Genomic DNA, 16,885 nt, shown 5'->3' with positions numbered 1-16,885 from the left:
TCATTTAAAACTAGAAGGATCATACCGTAACCAAATAGCAAATTAAATGGAAGAACGGGGACACAGGAGAACATGGCAACAGTGTCCAAGGAAGGTGAAGAGCCTTAAAGCTACATTCTCCTCCTCCTCAGCACCTGATCATTAATGTTACGGCTGTCATTACACAAACATTTTGAAATAAAAGTGAAAATTCTTACTTCCTCCATAACCTCCCTAACTTTAGTGCTGCGTCTGATGTCATTGTTATTGTTCTTTTGAGCATGCGGGCCAGTTCGAAACCGCAAACAGTTCACACTGGAACTGATATAGGCCACGTTTTAAAAAGGTCACGTGAACAGCCAAACAAAATATCCAAATTAAGCCTTAAGACTTGCAGTGTGAACGCTACATTCACACTGCAAGTCTTAAGGCTTAATTTGGATGAGATTTGCTCCCTGGGTATTGTAATTTGGTGTTGAATGACGAGGCATTTTTTCGATACTTGATACTAAGGAGGTGATTCGGTTGGTGCCTAAAAATGCTTATTGCCCTATGTGACAGTGAAAGATTTCACCCCTATTAATATTTTGAAGCCAGTTGGTATGTCCCTGCACAGTCTTTCAGAAAAAATTATAAAATTAATTTGCAAGGTTCTGGAAAAAAAAGTTATAATTGTAATACTAAATGTATTTGTTCCTGCTGCTCTGCGGCAGTATGAACAACGTTGCACGTATACAGTAGCTGAAAGATGTTCCAGAAGAGGAATCCATATGTCCAATACATCTCTGATAGTCCCCCCTCTCCCCCATACTTTTTCCATTTGGAAAATACGGCAATCTTTATTTTGACGTGACTGTGGCAGCTCCATAAAGAATGTTTAACAGAGTTTACAGCAGTTAAAAGGGCAAAAGGAGACCAGAAATTAATCATAAACCATAATCAACAAAACAAACACAAGGGCAGAGAAGACAGAAATGTGCCGTTTAGTCCAGTACAAAACCAAGAGTAAATTACAGCTCATTTAAGACATGCACTACTGTAGTTTGAAAATGAAAAACATTACATGTGGTCCTTTTATTAAATCATTCATTAAGAACAGTAAAAGCGAAGGCCTTCATAACATTTACCCATATCCCGAGGCTCAAGATTACACTCTTCACCAACAAGTACCTCGGTACTAAACTGTACATTTACACCATTACAATATGTACAATCACATATATTAATATTATTAAACTGAATATACAACGGGTCACCTTTCTGCTGACGTACATTATAAGCAGATATGGAACATGAGAGGGGTGCAGTGAAATTTATGGAATATAAACTCATTTTTGACAACATTGAAAACATTCCACAGTAATTTCAGTTTCAGAAGAAATCCGTGGAATGAGAAATATGAAACCCTGTACTGTTGGAAAAATATACTTTCAAAAATGCCCTTCCTACATTTGTTAGAGCACCCACTAGTGCCTCCTGTGACAAAATGTCCTACAACTCACCGTTAGTGTTTGAAACTCAACTGTGTTCCTTTTTTAGAAGCGCAAAACATGTCCAGGCCAGGGCTTTTTTTTTTAAAAGATTATTTTTTGGGCATTTTAGGTCTTTATTGACAGGACAGCTGAAGACATGAAAGGGGAGAGAGAGGGGGGATGACAGGCAGCAAAGGGCCGCAGGTCAGAGTCGAACCCCGGCCTGCTGCCTCGAGGAGTAAACCTCTATATATGGGCGCCAGCTCTACCAGCTGAGCTATCCGGGCACCCAAGTCTCAATATTTTGAAAGGATAAGAAATGTGAGATACTATATTCCCCTTATTGTCAACCAAGCTTCTAATCACTTTCAGTTTTTTGTCAGCTGTTTATTCTAAACATTAATATGCGTGGTAAGCGGTCACAGCAACCGTGTACGTGGATCGGATGATTGATCGCGGAAACACTGTCACGCCTAGGGCTGGGCAATAAATCGATATTATATCTATATCGATATATGAGACTAGATATCGTCTTAAATTTTGGATATGGAAATATCCTTTTATGACATAAGGGTTGTATTTTCCTGGTTTTAAAGGCTACATTACAGTAGAGTACTGTTGTAACGGTTCCATTATTTACCCACATAGTCATTACATCAACATAACTGATGATTATTTATCTAAAATCTCATTGTGTGCATATTTCGCAAAAGCACCAATTGTCAAACCCTACATTATCGCCACAGTATCGATATAGAGGTATTTGGTCAATACCAAATCAAATCAAGTAGTGTCACTCAGATGGCTGTGACATATAATGAGTGCATTTTGGTTTCCAAACTTCACTGATATACTGTAGAACTACTTCATTTTATTTTACAAAAGCTCTATTAGCTAGAAAAAGTGGATCATGGGGGAGATAAGCAGAAGTATGAAGTGCAGAGACGCCGGTAAAGACAGTTCACCGGGCACAGACAGGTTTCCACCCTGTAATCTAGGCTGTACCGAATAACGTTGACATTCAAATTCTAAATCAACATTCAAATGTTTTTTTTTTTGGCATGTCTATTCATTCTGTCTGAACCAGATAAAGGTTAGACTACACTAATATTATTAGTATTAGCCTATACTATTTGCAGAATTAATATTCCAGTAGTGGCTGCATAGGATCGTATCTGACTCGTGTTATCCAAACATTTCCACTCCAGAGCGTTGGAAACATGCAGTTACCGGACTAAATCTTCAGCTTCAATCCATATTTGTTGGCTTTTTGGGGAGCTCTCAGCAATCATAAAATCTATTTCAGCTCTAACACTATAATAATAATAATAATAATAATAATAATAATAATAATAATAATAATAATAATTATCCGTTGAATCATTTTATTCTAATTGAGGATTTTTTCTTTGTTGGTGCGATGACATCCTAAAATAGGACGACAAAAAAAAAAAGAAAAATGAAAATAAAGACATTCGGTACAGCCCAGTTTTGGTCAACTTCAGGACAGAAACTCACATGAACCCTGGGTAATCACAGCGCGGGCGTATCTGTGGGCCCCCACTGAGCCGAGTCTGAAGCTGTCCCTGCGGCTTTCAGTGCTTCTTCATGGAGTCCAGGAGACGCAGGATGTGCAGGAAGAGGTTGACAATGTCCAGGTAGAGGTTGATGGAGGCCAGGATGTGCTCCTCGGGGGAGAGCTGCTTCATCAGCAGGTGGGTGTCGTAGATGATGAAGCCGCAGAAGACCAGGGCCCCGGCTCCGGCCATGACCAGCTCGGTGCCGTCACTGTTGAAGAAGAGCTGCGGAGGGAACAGAGTCAGCATGAAGGAGGCCCGTTCTGGCTCATCAGAAGGGATCTTACGATTTAATAAAAAAGAAAGGTCCGTCTCTGTAGGGATCCTTTCCATAATGAAGGCAGACACTGAATAACAGAATAACAATCTGAGCCTGTTGGTGGCAAAAACAGAACTTGGGACTGAAATTGACGCTGCACATCTGTCCTATAGGATTACTTAGCCCGTTTTGCGGCTGCCGGTTACAGCGTTACTCGCTCAATGCTGGACCAATTTCAAAAGAGTTTTGTTCACATTAGTCATTTAGACACCGACGCATGGGACAAACTTTAGGAAGGACGCAGGCCCCACCCGCCCCCATCACCCTGGGTGACTCCACGGTCAACATTGTGGAGTCTTTCTGCTTCCTGGGCTCCATCATCTCCCAGGGACCTCGAGTGAGAGCTGAACATCAGCTCCCTGGTCAAAAAAAATAATAATAAATGCACACAACAGGGGGCGTACTTCCTGTGACAGCTGAAGAAGTTCAACCCGTCAAAAGACAACAATGGTGCACTTCTGCACTGCCATCGTTGCCTCCATCCTCACCTGCTCCGTCACCACCTGGTATACGCTGCTGCCTCTGTTCAGGACAAGGGCAGAGTGCAGCGTAACGTTGCCCTGCTGAGAAGGGGATTGGCTGGATCTGCAGTCTCTCCAGGACCTGTGTGCCTCCGGGAGGCTGAGGCGGGGCAGGAAAGATTGTAGCCGATCCCCTCTCGACCCAGACACAAACAGTTTGTTTGGTCTGGTTATAGCCAGACTACCCCTGACCCCCACTGACACTGACTCTTAACTCTTAGTTTCCTGACTGACAATATGACTTTCTATAACAACCCATACCCACAGCCATGTGTGTGGTGTGTCGGTTTCTGCGTGTAAGGCTCATTTCTGTCTCTACACATCTGTGAACAGGGACCATGCAATTTAGGATCACGGCAAAAGTGAAACAGGTTTCAGCTTGAGCTTTGCCTAACTTTGCATTGCCTACAGCAACGTTCCACTGACTCTGTATGCATTCATGCTTTCTTTACATGTATACATGCTTTCTTTGCATTGTATATGCTTTACTGTATAATGCTACTGACGGATAGCATTCATCATACTTATATCCTGCTCTCTGGCCGTTGGGTATGAAATAAGCACTCATCAGAGTGGATATATAAAAAATAAATAACACTCCACAGAGACAAACATACTTCAAAAACTTGAATACATATTTTTTTCTTACGTTATGTTATATTGTTTCTCTTTCTGTTGTTTGTTTATTTTTACTTTCTTTTTCTTTGGACATCTTTTTTTCTTTCGGTTTTCTTTTCTCTGTGGCTGACTGACTTGAGGCCATTTTTTAAGGCCATAGGAGTCACGACACAGAGTGATCTGGCAAAGGAACATGGAGTTGTAGGCGAAAAAAGTCAAACCTGGCATCTGACAAGGTGCTGCTTTGGCCAAACATACACTACAGGTACATTACCGTGCATTCTGCTAGATAAACAAGATGGAAGATTACATGTCCCTGTGATAACTTTCCAGAATTGTAAAATCCTTTCTCTATATTCGATTCTGATAAGCCTTCAGACTTGTGGATCGGTTACTCACACCAGGCTTCCTGGATCAGATTTGACCTCTAGCATCTGTAGTGCCGTTTTCTGTCTGAACGCAGGCCTCTTCGTTGTCTCCCTTTTTTATTTATATCATATGAAAGACACGCTAACATGTTACTTACCCTCATGAAGCTTGCAATGAGGAGGATCCACAGACAGGCGAACAGCCTGTGAAGACAGAACAGATCAGGTACAGTCAGTCTTGGGGGGCTCCCTCTATAGGAAGAATACAGCTTTGATTAAAAAAAAAAAAAAAAAAAAAAAACACTGCAGCAGCCATGACACACTCACCCTGCTCCCATTTTGCTGAAGTCTCTCTTGGACTGCAAGGTGTAGACTGTCAGTCCAGCAAACACAGCACAGGTCAGGAACAAGGCTTGCAGCACGGTGGAGTATTCATAGAAGGTCACTGCGGAGAGAGAGAGAGAGAGAGACTCTGCAGTCAGGACAGTCTGCAAACAGGCTCAAACCACGGAAAGTGACCAAACTCCTTCAAAAACACTTACGAGCTGTGGCCACAGAAACTGCTTCCAGCAGAGTCTGAAAAGAAGACAAAATTCTGATAAATAAAGGAGGACAGTGACGGAGCAGCGGAGCTAGCATCACAACATGAAACCTTCACACTCTACACCAGTGGTTCTCCAGCTTTTTTCAATAACGTTCCCCCCCTTTGAACAGTGTTTTTAAGCCATATACCAGCGCGAATCATTTTTTGTAGAGAAACCAAAGTCTCTATAAAGAGGAAGAATACAGCGATGTCAGCGATAGATTTACTAAACAACAGCCTTGGACCTGGAACACATTTAGATGAGGACAAATGGAGACAAAAACTTAACTTAAAAAAATAACGGCAAAACAAACAAAAACAAAAAAGATGGTAGAAGGAAGGAAGTAAGGCAAATAAGGTCGAAAATAATAATAAAAACTTCGGAAAAAACATAGTAGAAAGCAGGAAGGCAACACAAGGGCGACAAAAGGGACAAAAATTTAAAATAAGCGACAAACTTCGAAAAAAGTGACAAAAACTGAAAAAAGCAGGAAAAAAACTTTGAAAAAAAGAGACAAAAACTGACAGTAGAACAAAGTAAGGAAGAAAGGCAAGAATAGGTCAAAACCAATGACAAGACCTTCAAAAAAAAAAAAAAAAATAAATAAATGGTGACAAACTTCAAAAACAGACACAAAAAAAAGACAGTAGAAGTAACTATAGCCTTGGAGCTGAAAAAAACATTTGGCTAAAAATGTCACGTACCCCCCCCCGCAGTCCTCCAGAGTACCCCTAGGGGGACACGTACCCCCATTTGAGAACCACTGCTCTACACCATGTGTGAGTGCTGGACAGTGTAGGATTTATTGCGGTGCTCCGGCTTAACAGAGGTTACATTCACCGGCCAGCCAACCTAAATGTTACGGCCCCTAACATTTAGCCAACAATTAGGACTTAACAGACTGGACACAAAAAAGGGCTTACAAATACAAGCAGCAGGTAGAGGTTGACTGGATGCTGGTGTCTGTACACGGCCAGGGCCAGCAGGAGAACCAGAGAGCCCAGAGCCGAAACCAAAACCACAGCAGGACTGGGGGAGGAACCAGAACACAGTCACAAAACACAGCCAACACAAGCTTCAGAAATATTAGTCAGAGAAGATGTACACGACCAACCAATTCCAACATCAGTTGTTAATCAGGTTTTCAAAAATGGTCAAAATAGGACTATACAGACATGCAAACACACCGCATGTGTCTAGCTTTGCAGAAAATCATAAACGCAACGCCTATGTTATGGGGTGGCAGCACAACTTTAAGATATCTCACAATCCCGACAAATCTGTTTTATGTGATTTGGGTGAAATTTCCCTTCAACACAGGATTGCAATTGGATATTGTTGTAGGCTATATGTTCATTAACTAATGGGTAGGACTGCAACTAACGACTACTTTTATTGTCGATTAATCTGTCGATTATTTTCTCGATTTGATTAGTCGAGAAAAGTTTTGTCTCTAAAATGTGAGAAAATTTTGAAATATGTGGATCAGTGTTTGCCAAAGTCCCAAGATGACGTCCTCAAATGTCTTGATTTGTCCACAACTCAAAGATATTCAGTTTACCGTCACAGAGGAGAGAAGAAACTAGAACAATATTCACATTTAACAAGCTGGAATCAGAGAATCTTTACTTTCAACCGATTGTTTGATTATCGAAATAGTATCTAAATAATACAATTAATTTAAACTGCTCATATTATGCTCATTTTCAGGTTCATAATTGTATTTAGAAGTTATATCAGAATAGGCTTGTGTGGTTTAATTTTAAAAAAGCCCCATGTTTTGGTTGTACTGCACATTGCTGCAGCTATTTTCACCCTGTGTGTTGAGCTCTCTGTTTTAGCTACAGAGTGAGGCATCACACTTCTGTTCCATCTTTGTTGGGAGTCGCACATGCTGCAGTAGCTAGGTAAGGACTACTAGCCAGTCAGAAGAAGAGTATGAGGGCGAGCCCTGACAGTACCTAGGTAAGGACTACTAGCCAGTCAGAAGAAGAGTATGAGGGCGTGCCCTGACAGTACCTAGGTAAGGACTACTAGCCAGTCAGAAGCAGAGTATGAGGGCGTGCCCTGACAGTACCTAGGTCAGGACTACTAGCCAGTCAGAAGAAGAGCATGAGGGCGTGCCCTGACAGTACCTAGGTAAGGACTACTAGCCAGTCAGAAGAAGAGTATGAGGGCGTGCCCTGACAGTACCTAGGTAAGGACTACTAGCCAGTCAGAAGAAGAGTATGAGGGCGTGTATCTTCATTATAACACACAGATAATATATTCACTTCAGAAGTTGTCCCTTCTCATCTTGACATCTAATCAGACCGTCCTCACCTGGCGTGGACAAACTCCTTGATGGGTTGAGAGAACATGAAGAGGGCCGAGGTGGCTGTGGTCAGAATTATCTGCAGGCTGAGCAGGGTGTACACCTTCCTGAGGAAGTCTGATTAACAAAGACAGCAATGGGGTCAAAACCACACAGAAACCATCAGCTGGACTGTACACTTGAGGCAATGACATTTGTACATAACAGCTAACTATCTAACATGTGAACCCGTATTAACAGCTGGACAGTGGTGGAAAGTAATCAACTACATTTACTCAAGTAAATTTTGAGGGCATTTTCGGCCTTTATTTTGACAGGACAGCTGGGGAGGGGGACATGCATCAACGGGCCGCAGGTCAGAGTCGAACCCGGGCCCACTGCGTCGAGGAGTAAACATTTACATATGGGCACGCGTACTATTAATGATTGAGACAAGACTTTTTTGGTCCCAGGTGAAGGTTCACAAGCTACCCAGCAGTTTACTTAAGTCATATTTTGAATAAATTAGGCCTACTCGTTAACTGTATTTAACAGTATTTCTACGCTGGGATAGCTCAGTTGGTAGAACGGGCGCCCATATACAGAGGTTTACTCCTCGACGCAGCGGAGCCGGGTTCGACTCCGACCTTCTTTGCTCCATGTGATATTCTCTCTCTCTCTCTTTCCCCTTTCATGTCTTCAGCTTTCCTATCAAAATAAAGGCCTAAAAATGCCCTCCAAAAAATATTTAAAAATAAATAAAACAGTATTTCTACACTGTATTAACGTTACGTCTAGCTACTTAAATAAAAGATCTCTGTAACGTTACTTCTTCCACCACTGCAGCTGGATACGTTTCTTTAATAGTAAACATAGGTTTGGCTCGTTCAACTTAAGCCAACAACGTCAGGTAAAACCCTTAAGAGACCAATGCTAACAACATTGACACTGTAGCTAACGTAATGTTTTAACCAGTGCTATCCAGTTAATACTGGGCTGGCTTTTTGTGACACCGAGGTAATACGTGGTTGTTACGGATACAATGTTAGCTAGAATAACAACAGTCAGCGGCAGTAACGTTAATGTATATTTCTAGAGTAAGTAAGTAACGTTTAACGTTACTAGCGTTAGCTGACGTGGCTAAAGTGCCGTTAGCACTAGCTACGACGCAAGCTTTGTTTTGCTTACCCATACGTATCTGGACACTGGCTGTAGCAACATTGGTGCCATAGTTGAAGTCGTCTTCAATAGAAGACCTGGGGTATGTTTCACTACTCATCGTGTTACTGTTCTCAGCTAACGTTAGGTAAAGAAAGGTAGATTCTGTGGATGGAGGAGAATACGGAAACCAGACGGAAATACTTGTGTTTACGCTGCAGTGACGTCGGCGAGCTGAGTTTAAAAAAAAAGTAAAGCTCTCTTTTTTTCGACAATCTTTATTGACTATGTACAAGGGACAATGCTGAGTGACGGAATAAATAATAGGCTGATAAAAAAACAGTTTCAGGTTGCACACAGAGAACACAATACACTACCCTTAACTATTTTACAGCATAAATGTGTGTAAGTATATAGCTAAACATAAGGTGGAATAGAAACAACCTCTTTTTGAAAAATAAACTGTGAGTTTTTTTTTTTTTATTGGAACAGGCTCTACCACAGTGTCACATGAATAAGATAATGGACACCATTAAGGAAACAATGGAAACATCACCATTGTTCCAAAACAATAACAAAATGGTGCCAGTAGAGCTTAAATTATGAATTATTATTGTTAAGAAAAGCAAGAAGCCCTGCTGCTGCCCAAGGGAAGGAAGTAATGGCGGTTTGAGACTATTTCCAATGGAAGGAGGGCCCAGGCTGGGGCCACGTGTGATTTTAAGGGTATCAAATATTCTGAATATGTAAGGGCCTATGCTTTGTTCTAGTCATATATATATATATATATATATATATATATATATATATATATATATATATATATATATATATATATATATATATATATGACTAGAACAAAGTATACAGTGGGGAAATAAGTATTTGACCCCTTGCTGATTTTGCAGGTTTGCCCACTTACAAAGAATGCAAAAATCTACAATTTTAATCATATGTACATTCTAACAGGGAAAGACAGAATCCCAAAGAAAATTCCAGAAAATCACATCATATGAATTTATTAAAATTGAAAACCATCTGATGAGGAAAAACAAGTATTTGACCCCCTGGACAAACAGCAAGTATTCTGGCTCCTACAAGCCAGTTAGTCTTTCTTTAAGACACAGCCCCAATCCGAACCAATTATCTACATCAAATACACCTGCCTCACCTCGTTACCTGTATAAAAGACACCTGTCAACACCCAAACAACCAAAATCCAACATCACCACCATGGGCAAGACCAAAGAGCTTTCTACGGACATCAGGGACAAGATTGTTGATCTGCACAAGGCTGGGATGGGCTACAAGAGAATCGGAAAGCAACTTGGAGAGAAAAGATCAACTGTCGGTGCAGTTATCAGGAAATGGAAGAAGCACCACACCACCGCCAACCTCCCTCGGTCTGGGCCTCCACACAAGATCTTGCCTCGTGGGGTGTCCCTGATCATGCGAACGGTGAGGAATCATCCCAAAACCACAAGGGGGGGAACTGATGAATCAACTGAAGGCAGCTGGGACCACAGTTACAAAAGAAACGGTTGGTAACACACTACGCCGTCATGGATTGAAATCCTGCAGCGCACGCAAGGTCCCCTGCTCAAGAAGAAACATGTACAGGCCCGCATGAAGTTCGCCATTCACCACCTGGACGACTGAGAAGAGGCCTGGAAGAAGGTGATGTGGTCAGATGAGACCAAAATAGAACTTTTTGGCCTCAACTCAACTCGTCGTGTTTGGAGGGCAAAGAACACCGAGTACAACCCAAAGAACACCATCCCCACCGTCAAGCATGGTGGTGGCAACATCATGCTTTGGGGGTGCTTTTCAGCCAAGGGGACGGGACAACTCCATCGTATTGAGGGGAGGATGGACGGGGCCATGTATCGTGGAATTCTGGACCGACATCTCCTTCCCTCAGTGAGAGAGCTGAAGATGGGTCGAGGATGGGTGTTTCAGCACGACAACGACCCTAAGCACACCGCCAAAGCAACAAAAGAGTGGCTGAAGAAGAAGCACATCAAGGTTCTGGAGTGGCCTAGCCAGTCTCCAGACCTGAATCCGATTGAAAATCTTTGGAGGGAGCTTAAAATTCGAGTTGCCAGGCGACAACCTCGGAACCTGAATGATTTGGAGGCTGTCTGCAGGGAGGAGTGGGCCAACATCCCTGCCGAAATGTGCACAAACCTTGTCACCAACTATAAAAACCGTTTGACATCTGTGTTGGCCAATAATGGCTTTTCTACAAAATATTTACATGCTGTTTTGTCCAGGGGGTCAAATACTTGTTTTTCCTCATCAGATGGTTATCAATTTTAATAAATTCATATGATGTGATTTTCTGGAATTTTCTTTGGGATTCTGTCTTTCACTGTTAGAATGTACATATGATTAAAATTGTAGATTTTTGCATTCTTTGTAAGTGGGCAAACCTGCAAAATCAGCAAGGGGTCAAATACTTATTTCCCCCACTGTATATATATATAAACAGACACACCGTATCTCACAAACGAGTACTCCGCTCACATTTTAGTAAATATTTAATTATATCTTTTAATGGGACAACAATGAAGACATTACACTTTGCTACAATGTAAAGTATTAAGTGTAAAGCTTGTATAACTAAAATAACTCAACACACAGCCATTAATGTCTAAACCACTGGCAACAACATTGTATAAAGTGAGTATGGAAAGTACCCCATGCCAATCTCCAGGTATGGTGAACGCTATGTGATGATGTGGGGGGGCTATTTTAATTCCAAAGGCAATATATATATATATATATATATATATATATATATATATGTACATGTGTGTGTGTATGTAGTATAACTGGGCCTACAATAATGTGTACAGCTTTTACAAAACCAAAACCAAAAACTTTCTGATGGCCTTTACGCTTTTTTTAAAAACAAAATATTATTAAACAATAATTTGGCGGCAGCCCTGCAGTGACTCTGAGGACCCCCCAGGGGTCGCGGACCCCCTATTGAAGATCACTGACTTATAGTAGTTTTTTTTTCTTTAGTCTGGCCATGGTCTCTGTGATTTATTTCACAAGAGGGTCCTCGTCACCTATATAATACTATACAATACTATATAATACATGCGAATTATATAGTTTTATATAGTATATAGCCTCATGAGGAACATTGAGGGCAAGATATTGCTTATGACCACAAAATAAAGCATAGTTAATATACAACGAAATTAGATTACAGGAAGCAACGGGGGACAGGAAAGGATTGTAAGACTTGAAGATATTAAGGGAAATAGAGGAACAAACAAAGCAGGGGGGTATGAAAATAATATCTCTATATAAAATACATCCTTCCTGTCATGTTGATCTGTTCTTAGATGCAGTTTTTCGGGGCACGTGAGAGGTGAATGTGGGTCTTCAGGGAGTTTCCACAAGCCTCCTTGTACACAATGAACCAAACCTGTTTGGACATATTTTACCTAGTAACAGTGTGATGGGAATTCCTGATTGGCTGGTGTGGTGTGGTGGGGCTGTCTCAGGACACTGGATAATTGTGCTCCGCGCTCTACTTTCACTTTAGTTTAGCTCTTTTGAGAAAGCAGATAAGACGCATCTGAGTTCTGTAAAACATACCAAAAAGGATCCGATCGACCATGATGCTTACTTGGTGTCTAGCAGCCCTGGTAGCTGTCTCCTTTGCAGCTGATTCCAAACACAGTAAGTACTATTTATTTTTCTTTTTTTGAAGCTGTAACTTAATCAGAATCCGGTTTATTGCCAAGTTATGTTTTCACATACAAGGAATTTGCTTAGGTGTTTTGGTGCGTAGACAAAAAAACATACATAGATTACATAACATAGATTACAATACAAAAAAGAAACACGATTTAAAAAATGATGTACAATGTAACTGTTGGAACAAGAAATTATCTTAAGTAAAATGGCCTCCATCCTTGGTGTCTGCCATCAAACTACATCACAGATGAATAACCAGGGCTGAGTCCAAACAGGCCACAAGGTGTAGGCCTACATCTCTAATAAGCTGCTCGGGCTCTGTAAGAGGCTGATGTAAGAGTCATAGTTAAAGGAGAGAAACATTATACAACTTGTCTGTCATGTTTTTAATTCGGTGGAATTCCCCTCAACAGTCTGCATTTGCTTTCGGTTTCCTGTAATCCCAGCTCTGCTGTGACAACACCCTCCACTGGCACACACACACACACACACACACACACACAGATACTGATGAAGATTTCGGAGGATGACTGTGCAACATTTATTCCATTTTCTGTTGTTCAGTCAGCTAACATTGAAGGGGATTTGATTTGAGGGGTTCCAATATGTGCTTTTACAGGGGAGATTCTAGGATCAGACCTTTAAGGGGGGCTCAGCCCCCTAATGAGAATGTGATTCGGATACAGGGGCTTGCAAAAATCTTAACTGCAAAATCAGTAATTTCACTGGATAAATGCAAAATGTTGAACATGTGAAAAAACTACTTTATGTCCCTTTATGCACTTCCAGAATCAAATTAATTGATAATGAGGTGTAAACAATAGCTAAGGTCTTGAGCACCCCCTACAAAAAGGGTCTAAATTGCCACTGGTGCTTTATAATAGGAAAGCAATTAGTACAATAATTTTTTTTCAATGTAGATTTCTTCGTGTCCGTACCACCGGCAAACTTCATCGTTTAAAAGTAAAGTGCTTTCATTTTCTTTTTAAATGTGCTCGACTCAGTCCCTTGTGTAATGGTGGTTTGGCGTCATTCCCTTCCCCGTTTTGCCTCTAGCTCCCCCCAAGGTTCAGGTGTACAGCCACAGTCCAGGAGAGTTCGGGATTGATAACACCCTGATCTGCCACGTGACTGGCTTCCACCCCCCTGACATCACCATCCAGGTCATGAAGGATGGGGTGGAGCTCCCCAACGCCAAGCAGACCGACCTGGCCTTCAAACAGAACTGGCACTTCCATCTGACAAAGAGTGTGCCCTTCAAACCCATGGACGGAGAGAAGTACACCTGCAAAGTCACTCATGGAAACACCGTGAAAGACTACGCCTGGGGTGAGTACGGATCAGCCCAAACGTGTGTTGTAATATTCTCATAACCGAGGAGTGGACAGAGAAATTCAAACTGTATCAGCATTTGATGCAGCCAGAAAAGTCAAGGCAATGAAAAGAGACATTAGGAAGAAAGGAATGATAGCAGTAAACCTGAAGACACTCAGAGACCACATACTTTTGCCAAGGCTGACAAAACGTTCTCTAAATGTAACCCTTGTGTTGTCCTCGGGCGTGAAATTTGACCCATTTTTATATCAGAATTATGGGTTTCTTTGAACCAAATTGCCCCAAAATAACATGAATGCGTGGATGTACGTTGTATGGAAGCCATGTAACATTCTTGGCAGGTAGAATTAATGATTACTTTCATTGAATTGTGGGTGTTTTTTTTTGTTTGTTTTTGTCAATTTTATAGCATTTTAAATAAACTGTGATCCACTCAACATCTGCTGATCTTAACTATCAGTCAAAATAATCCACAATTTCTATTTTCTTTAAACAAAAAAGGTATTATGTCATTTAAATTATGTTTTTTAACCATGTCATTAAAAATGCGTTGGAAAACAGTGACACAAACGTTTCAAAAAGCGTCAAAAAAAGTTTGGAAAAGAGCCCAAAAAATCACGATCTACAGGAAGACAACACAAGGGTTAAAGAGAATTGCATTATTTTATTAATGGAGATTTTTTATATATATGCATCTTGATACATGTCTGCAGCAAAATACACAATTATAGACATGCATCAAGTCATTGGCCTGAGACAAAATTAAATCAAATGCAACGTAAAGCACGTCAATGCATAATATGGAGTAAAGATTAACTGGTATAAGTGTAATGCTGCTTCACCAGCTTTTCTGAGATTGATAAAAAAAAAGATCTTCTGTATGTTTTTTTTCTTTTTTTGATAGAGCCAAACATGTAACCGTGAGCAGGCCCAGACTGGTGAGTTCTCGTCCTGTTTATCCTCCAGTGAAGTGCGTGTCACGTTGTATTGTCAGATGTTGATTTGTCGTTGTCTGCTGCAGGCTGCTGCCACGTCCAGATCGACGCCGGATGTTTTGGGCCCCCCCCCATCCGGCAAATAATTCTTCACATCTCCAATTAACAGGATCACAGTTTCTCCGGACGTCCTAGCTTTTCTTTTAACGAAACAACAAAAATCAATATGATATTCAGGGGGAATTTTCATTTACTAATTTAATGTGAGAGAATGCATGGGCTGCGGGGACATTTTAGACATTTTGTAATGTAGCGGTGTGTTGCTTAGATTGCTTATATTCCAGCCTTTGATAATAAAATGTATGTACAGTATATTAAAATGAAGTGATAGAAGTTAGTTTTTTCTGTACACAACTCTTTCCTGTACCTAAACGAGGCAATCAAATTGTAATTGGTCAGAGTTATAAAGACACAAATTGAGTTTTCTTTCCAGACCAAGTAAAAGTTATGTTAAACTATTTCGATTTGTGATTTAAGGTAGGGTCAGTGCCCTCTATTAAATAAAATGCCTCATAAAAATGCCTTGATGTCTTCATTTTTTTTTAACATAAACCTCTACAATGTATACTTGTATCATAGGGATATTGATCGACACGTTGTCTTTGTGGCTTTATGAAGTAGAACATGGTAACACGTATGGATCCATATGTATCCATTTCAGGTGGGCAAAAAAAAAAAAGTCACCTAGAATGTTCCCTTTCAGGTCAGGGTTCCACCTGGGACACATGCATTTACGGCAGGCAGTGGAATGTTGATCACAGAGAAAACTACTATTATACTATAAGGACAGCTGTCCCTAAGTGTATATATACATTAATTACATGTCATACTATTTTAAATATCACGAGAAACGAGTCACTTAATAATCTAGAAAGTTGAGTATCAGCAAGGGAACGTTAAGATAATGTGAATGATATTTGCTGTTATTTGTGTCATAACTATTTAACATTGATCCTCTGATTAGTGGCTTCACTAAAAGTGTGATTTTTGATTTCAAACAGTTTTATCATTGTGGTGGCAGATCAGTCTATCATGCTGCTGTATTGTCATCTTGAGGACTAGCTGGAAACGGACTACTTGACAGCAGAAGAGCAAGTGAACATTCAAAAATGAAAACAAAATCAGCAACAACAACACAGAGATATTATATATTTCTTTTGCGAGTGAACTTGCTTCATCGACAGGCCTTTCCCACAGCAGGAAAAGCACAGGTGCAAATAATACTATTAAGATTTCAGCTGCCTGGTATTGTGCATGCTTGCTCACTGTACACTCTTACTAAAAACAGAGCCATCATTAGGGTAATTGGTGTGCTTTTCCTACTACTACAAAAGGTCATACTATATAGATGTAAAAAGAAAAGAAAAAATAGACAGTAAAAAACAAGAACAAAAGATAGGACAAGAAAAATCATTTACATGTTATAATGTCAGCGTTTGTGTTATGTACATCATATAATCATGTATTAACTTAAAGGTATTGATGGTTTTTAAAATCAAATACGATTGTGTTTTACTGCTGAAATGCATTAATAAAGTGCAGTAAAGTTGACTTGGTTCCTGACCCTTTTTTTCTTATGAATATGGAATTTTACAACAACAAAAAGAATAACAAATTAAATCTCAATCTGTTCTGGACTCAAATATGGCAGATCAAACGATCATCTTAAATTTCTTTTTTAGAAAGTTTGTCTGACATCCACCCAGAACATTCTTAAATAAATAAATTCACAGAAATCACAAATAAACTCAATATCCCCTGTGATCGGTGAGAAATGCCTATCATATGACTAGTATAAGGAAGTGGCTTGTTATAATAACATCAGGTGATTTATCACAGTGCTATAAGCAATATTCAGTGGAAACACTGTTTAAATGTTGTCATTCTGTACATATTTTGTGTGTGTATATGTGTACATTTATCTATTCCTTTTTAAATATTTGCATTGC

The 16,885-nt window shown here is 40.3% G+C and overlaps 2 protein-coding genes across 3 annotated transcripts; one reads left to right on the top strand and one right to left on the bottom strand.

Moving 5' to 3' along the window:
- Positions 1 to 2,788: 2,788 nt before the first annotated feature.
- tmbim4 (transmembrane BAX inhibitor motif containing 4) lies at positions 2,789 to 9,122 on the bottom strand. 2 transcript variants are annotated; one of them, XR_003691653.1, is made up of 8 exons: positions 8,920 to 9,122; positions 7,761 to 7,869; positions 6,362 to 6,467; positions 5,397 to 5,430; positions 5,182 to 5,299; positions 5,013 to 5,058; positions 2,970 to 3,253; positions 2,789 to 2,879 (listed from the first exon to the last, which is right to left on the bottom strand). XR_003691653.1 is itself a non-coding variant. In XM_028570812.1 (7 exons), the coding sequence occupies exons 1-7, from the start codon at positions 9,008 to 9,010 to the stop codon at positions 3,047 to 3,049; spliced, it is 711 nt and encodes a 236-aa protein (XP_028426613.1). In that variant the 5' UTR covers positions 9,011 to 9,122; the 3' UTR covers positions 2,789 to 3,046. The 2 variants fall into 2 exon arrangements, 1 of the variants encoding a protein (XP_028426613.1); XM_028570812.1 differs by having other exon boundaries at positions 2,789 to 3,253.
- A 3,313-nt stretch (positions 9,123 to 12,435) lies between these two features.
- On the top strand, positions 12,436 to 15,458 carry LOC114549982 (beta-2-microglobulin). The gene is made up of 4 exons (XM_028570368.1): positions 12,436 to 12,588; positions 13,663 to 13,935; positions 14,846 to 14,879; positions 14,963 to 15,458. The coding sequence occupies exons 1-3, from the start codon at positions 12,525 to 12,527 to the stop codon at positions 14,857 to 14,859; spliced, it is 351 nt and encodes a 116-aa protein (XP_028426169.1). The 5' UTR covers positions 12,436 to 12,524; the 3' UTR covers positions 14,860 to 14,879; positions 14,963 to 15,458.
- The last annotated feature ends 1,427 nt before the right edge of the window (positions 15,459 to 16,885 follow it).

Source organism: Perca flavescens, chromosome 23 (genome assembly GCF_004354835.1).
Source record: "Perca flavescens isolate YP-PL-M2 chromosome 23, PFLA_1.0, whole genome shotgun sequence".
Classification (NCBI taxonomy): Eukaryota; Metazoa; Chordata; class Actinopteri; order Perciformes; family Percidae; genus Perca; species Perca flavescens.
The sequence above is the reverse complement of the archived record's forward strand: the minus strand, read 5'-3'. Positions and strand labels throughout refer to the sequence as shown.

Excerpts from the sequence above, each read along its gene's own strand:
- LOC114549982 (XM_028570368.1), top strand. The coding sequence starts at position 12,525 with ATGATGCTTACTTGGTGTCTAGCAGCCCTGGTAGCTGTCTCCTTTGCA. Across the intron at positions 12,589-13,662 it reads TGCAGCTGATTCCAAACACA|CTCCCCCCAAGGTTCAGGTG; the intron begins GTAAGTACTATT and ends TTTTGCCTCTAG.
- tmbim4 (XM_028570812.1), bottom strand. The coding sequence starts at position 9,010 with ATGAGTAGTGAAACATACCCCAGGTCTTCTATTGAAGACGACTTCAAC. Across the intron at positions 5,059-5,181 it reads TTCAGCAAAATGGGAGCAGG|GCTGTTCGCCTGTCTGTGGA; the intron begins GTGAGTGTGTCA and ends CTGTCTTCACAG. Across the intron at positions 3,254-5,012 it reads TCATTGCAAGCTTCATGAGG|CTCTTCTTCAACAGTGACGG; the intron begins GTAAGTAACATG and ends TTCCCTCCGCAG.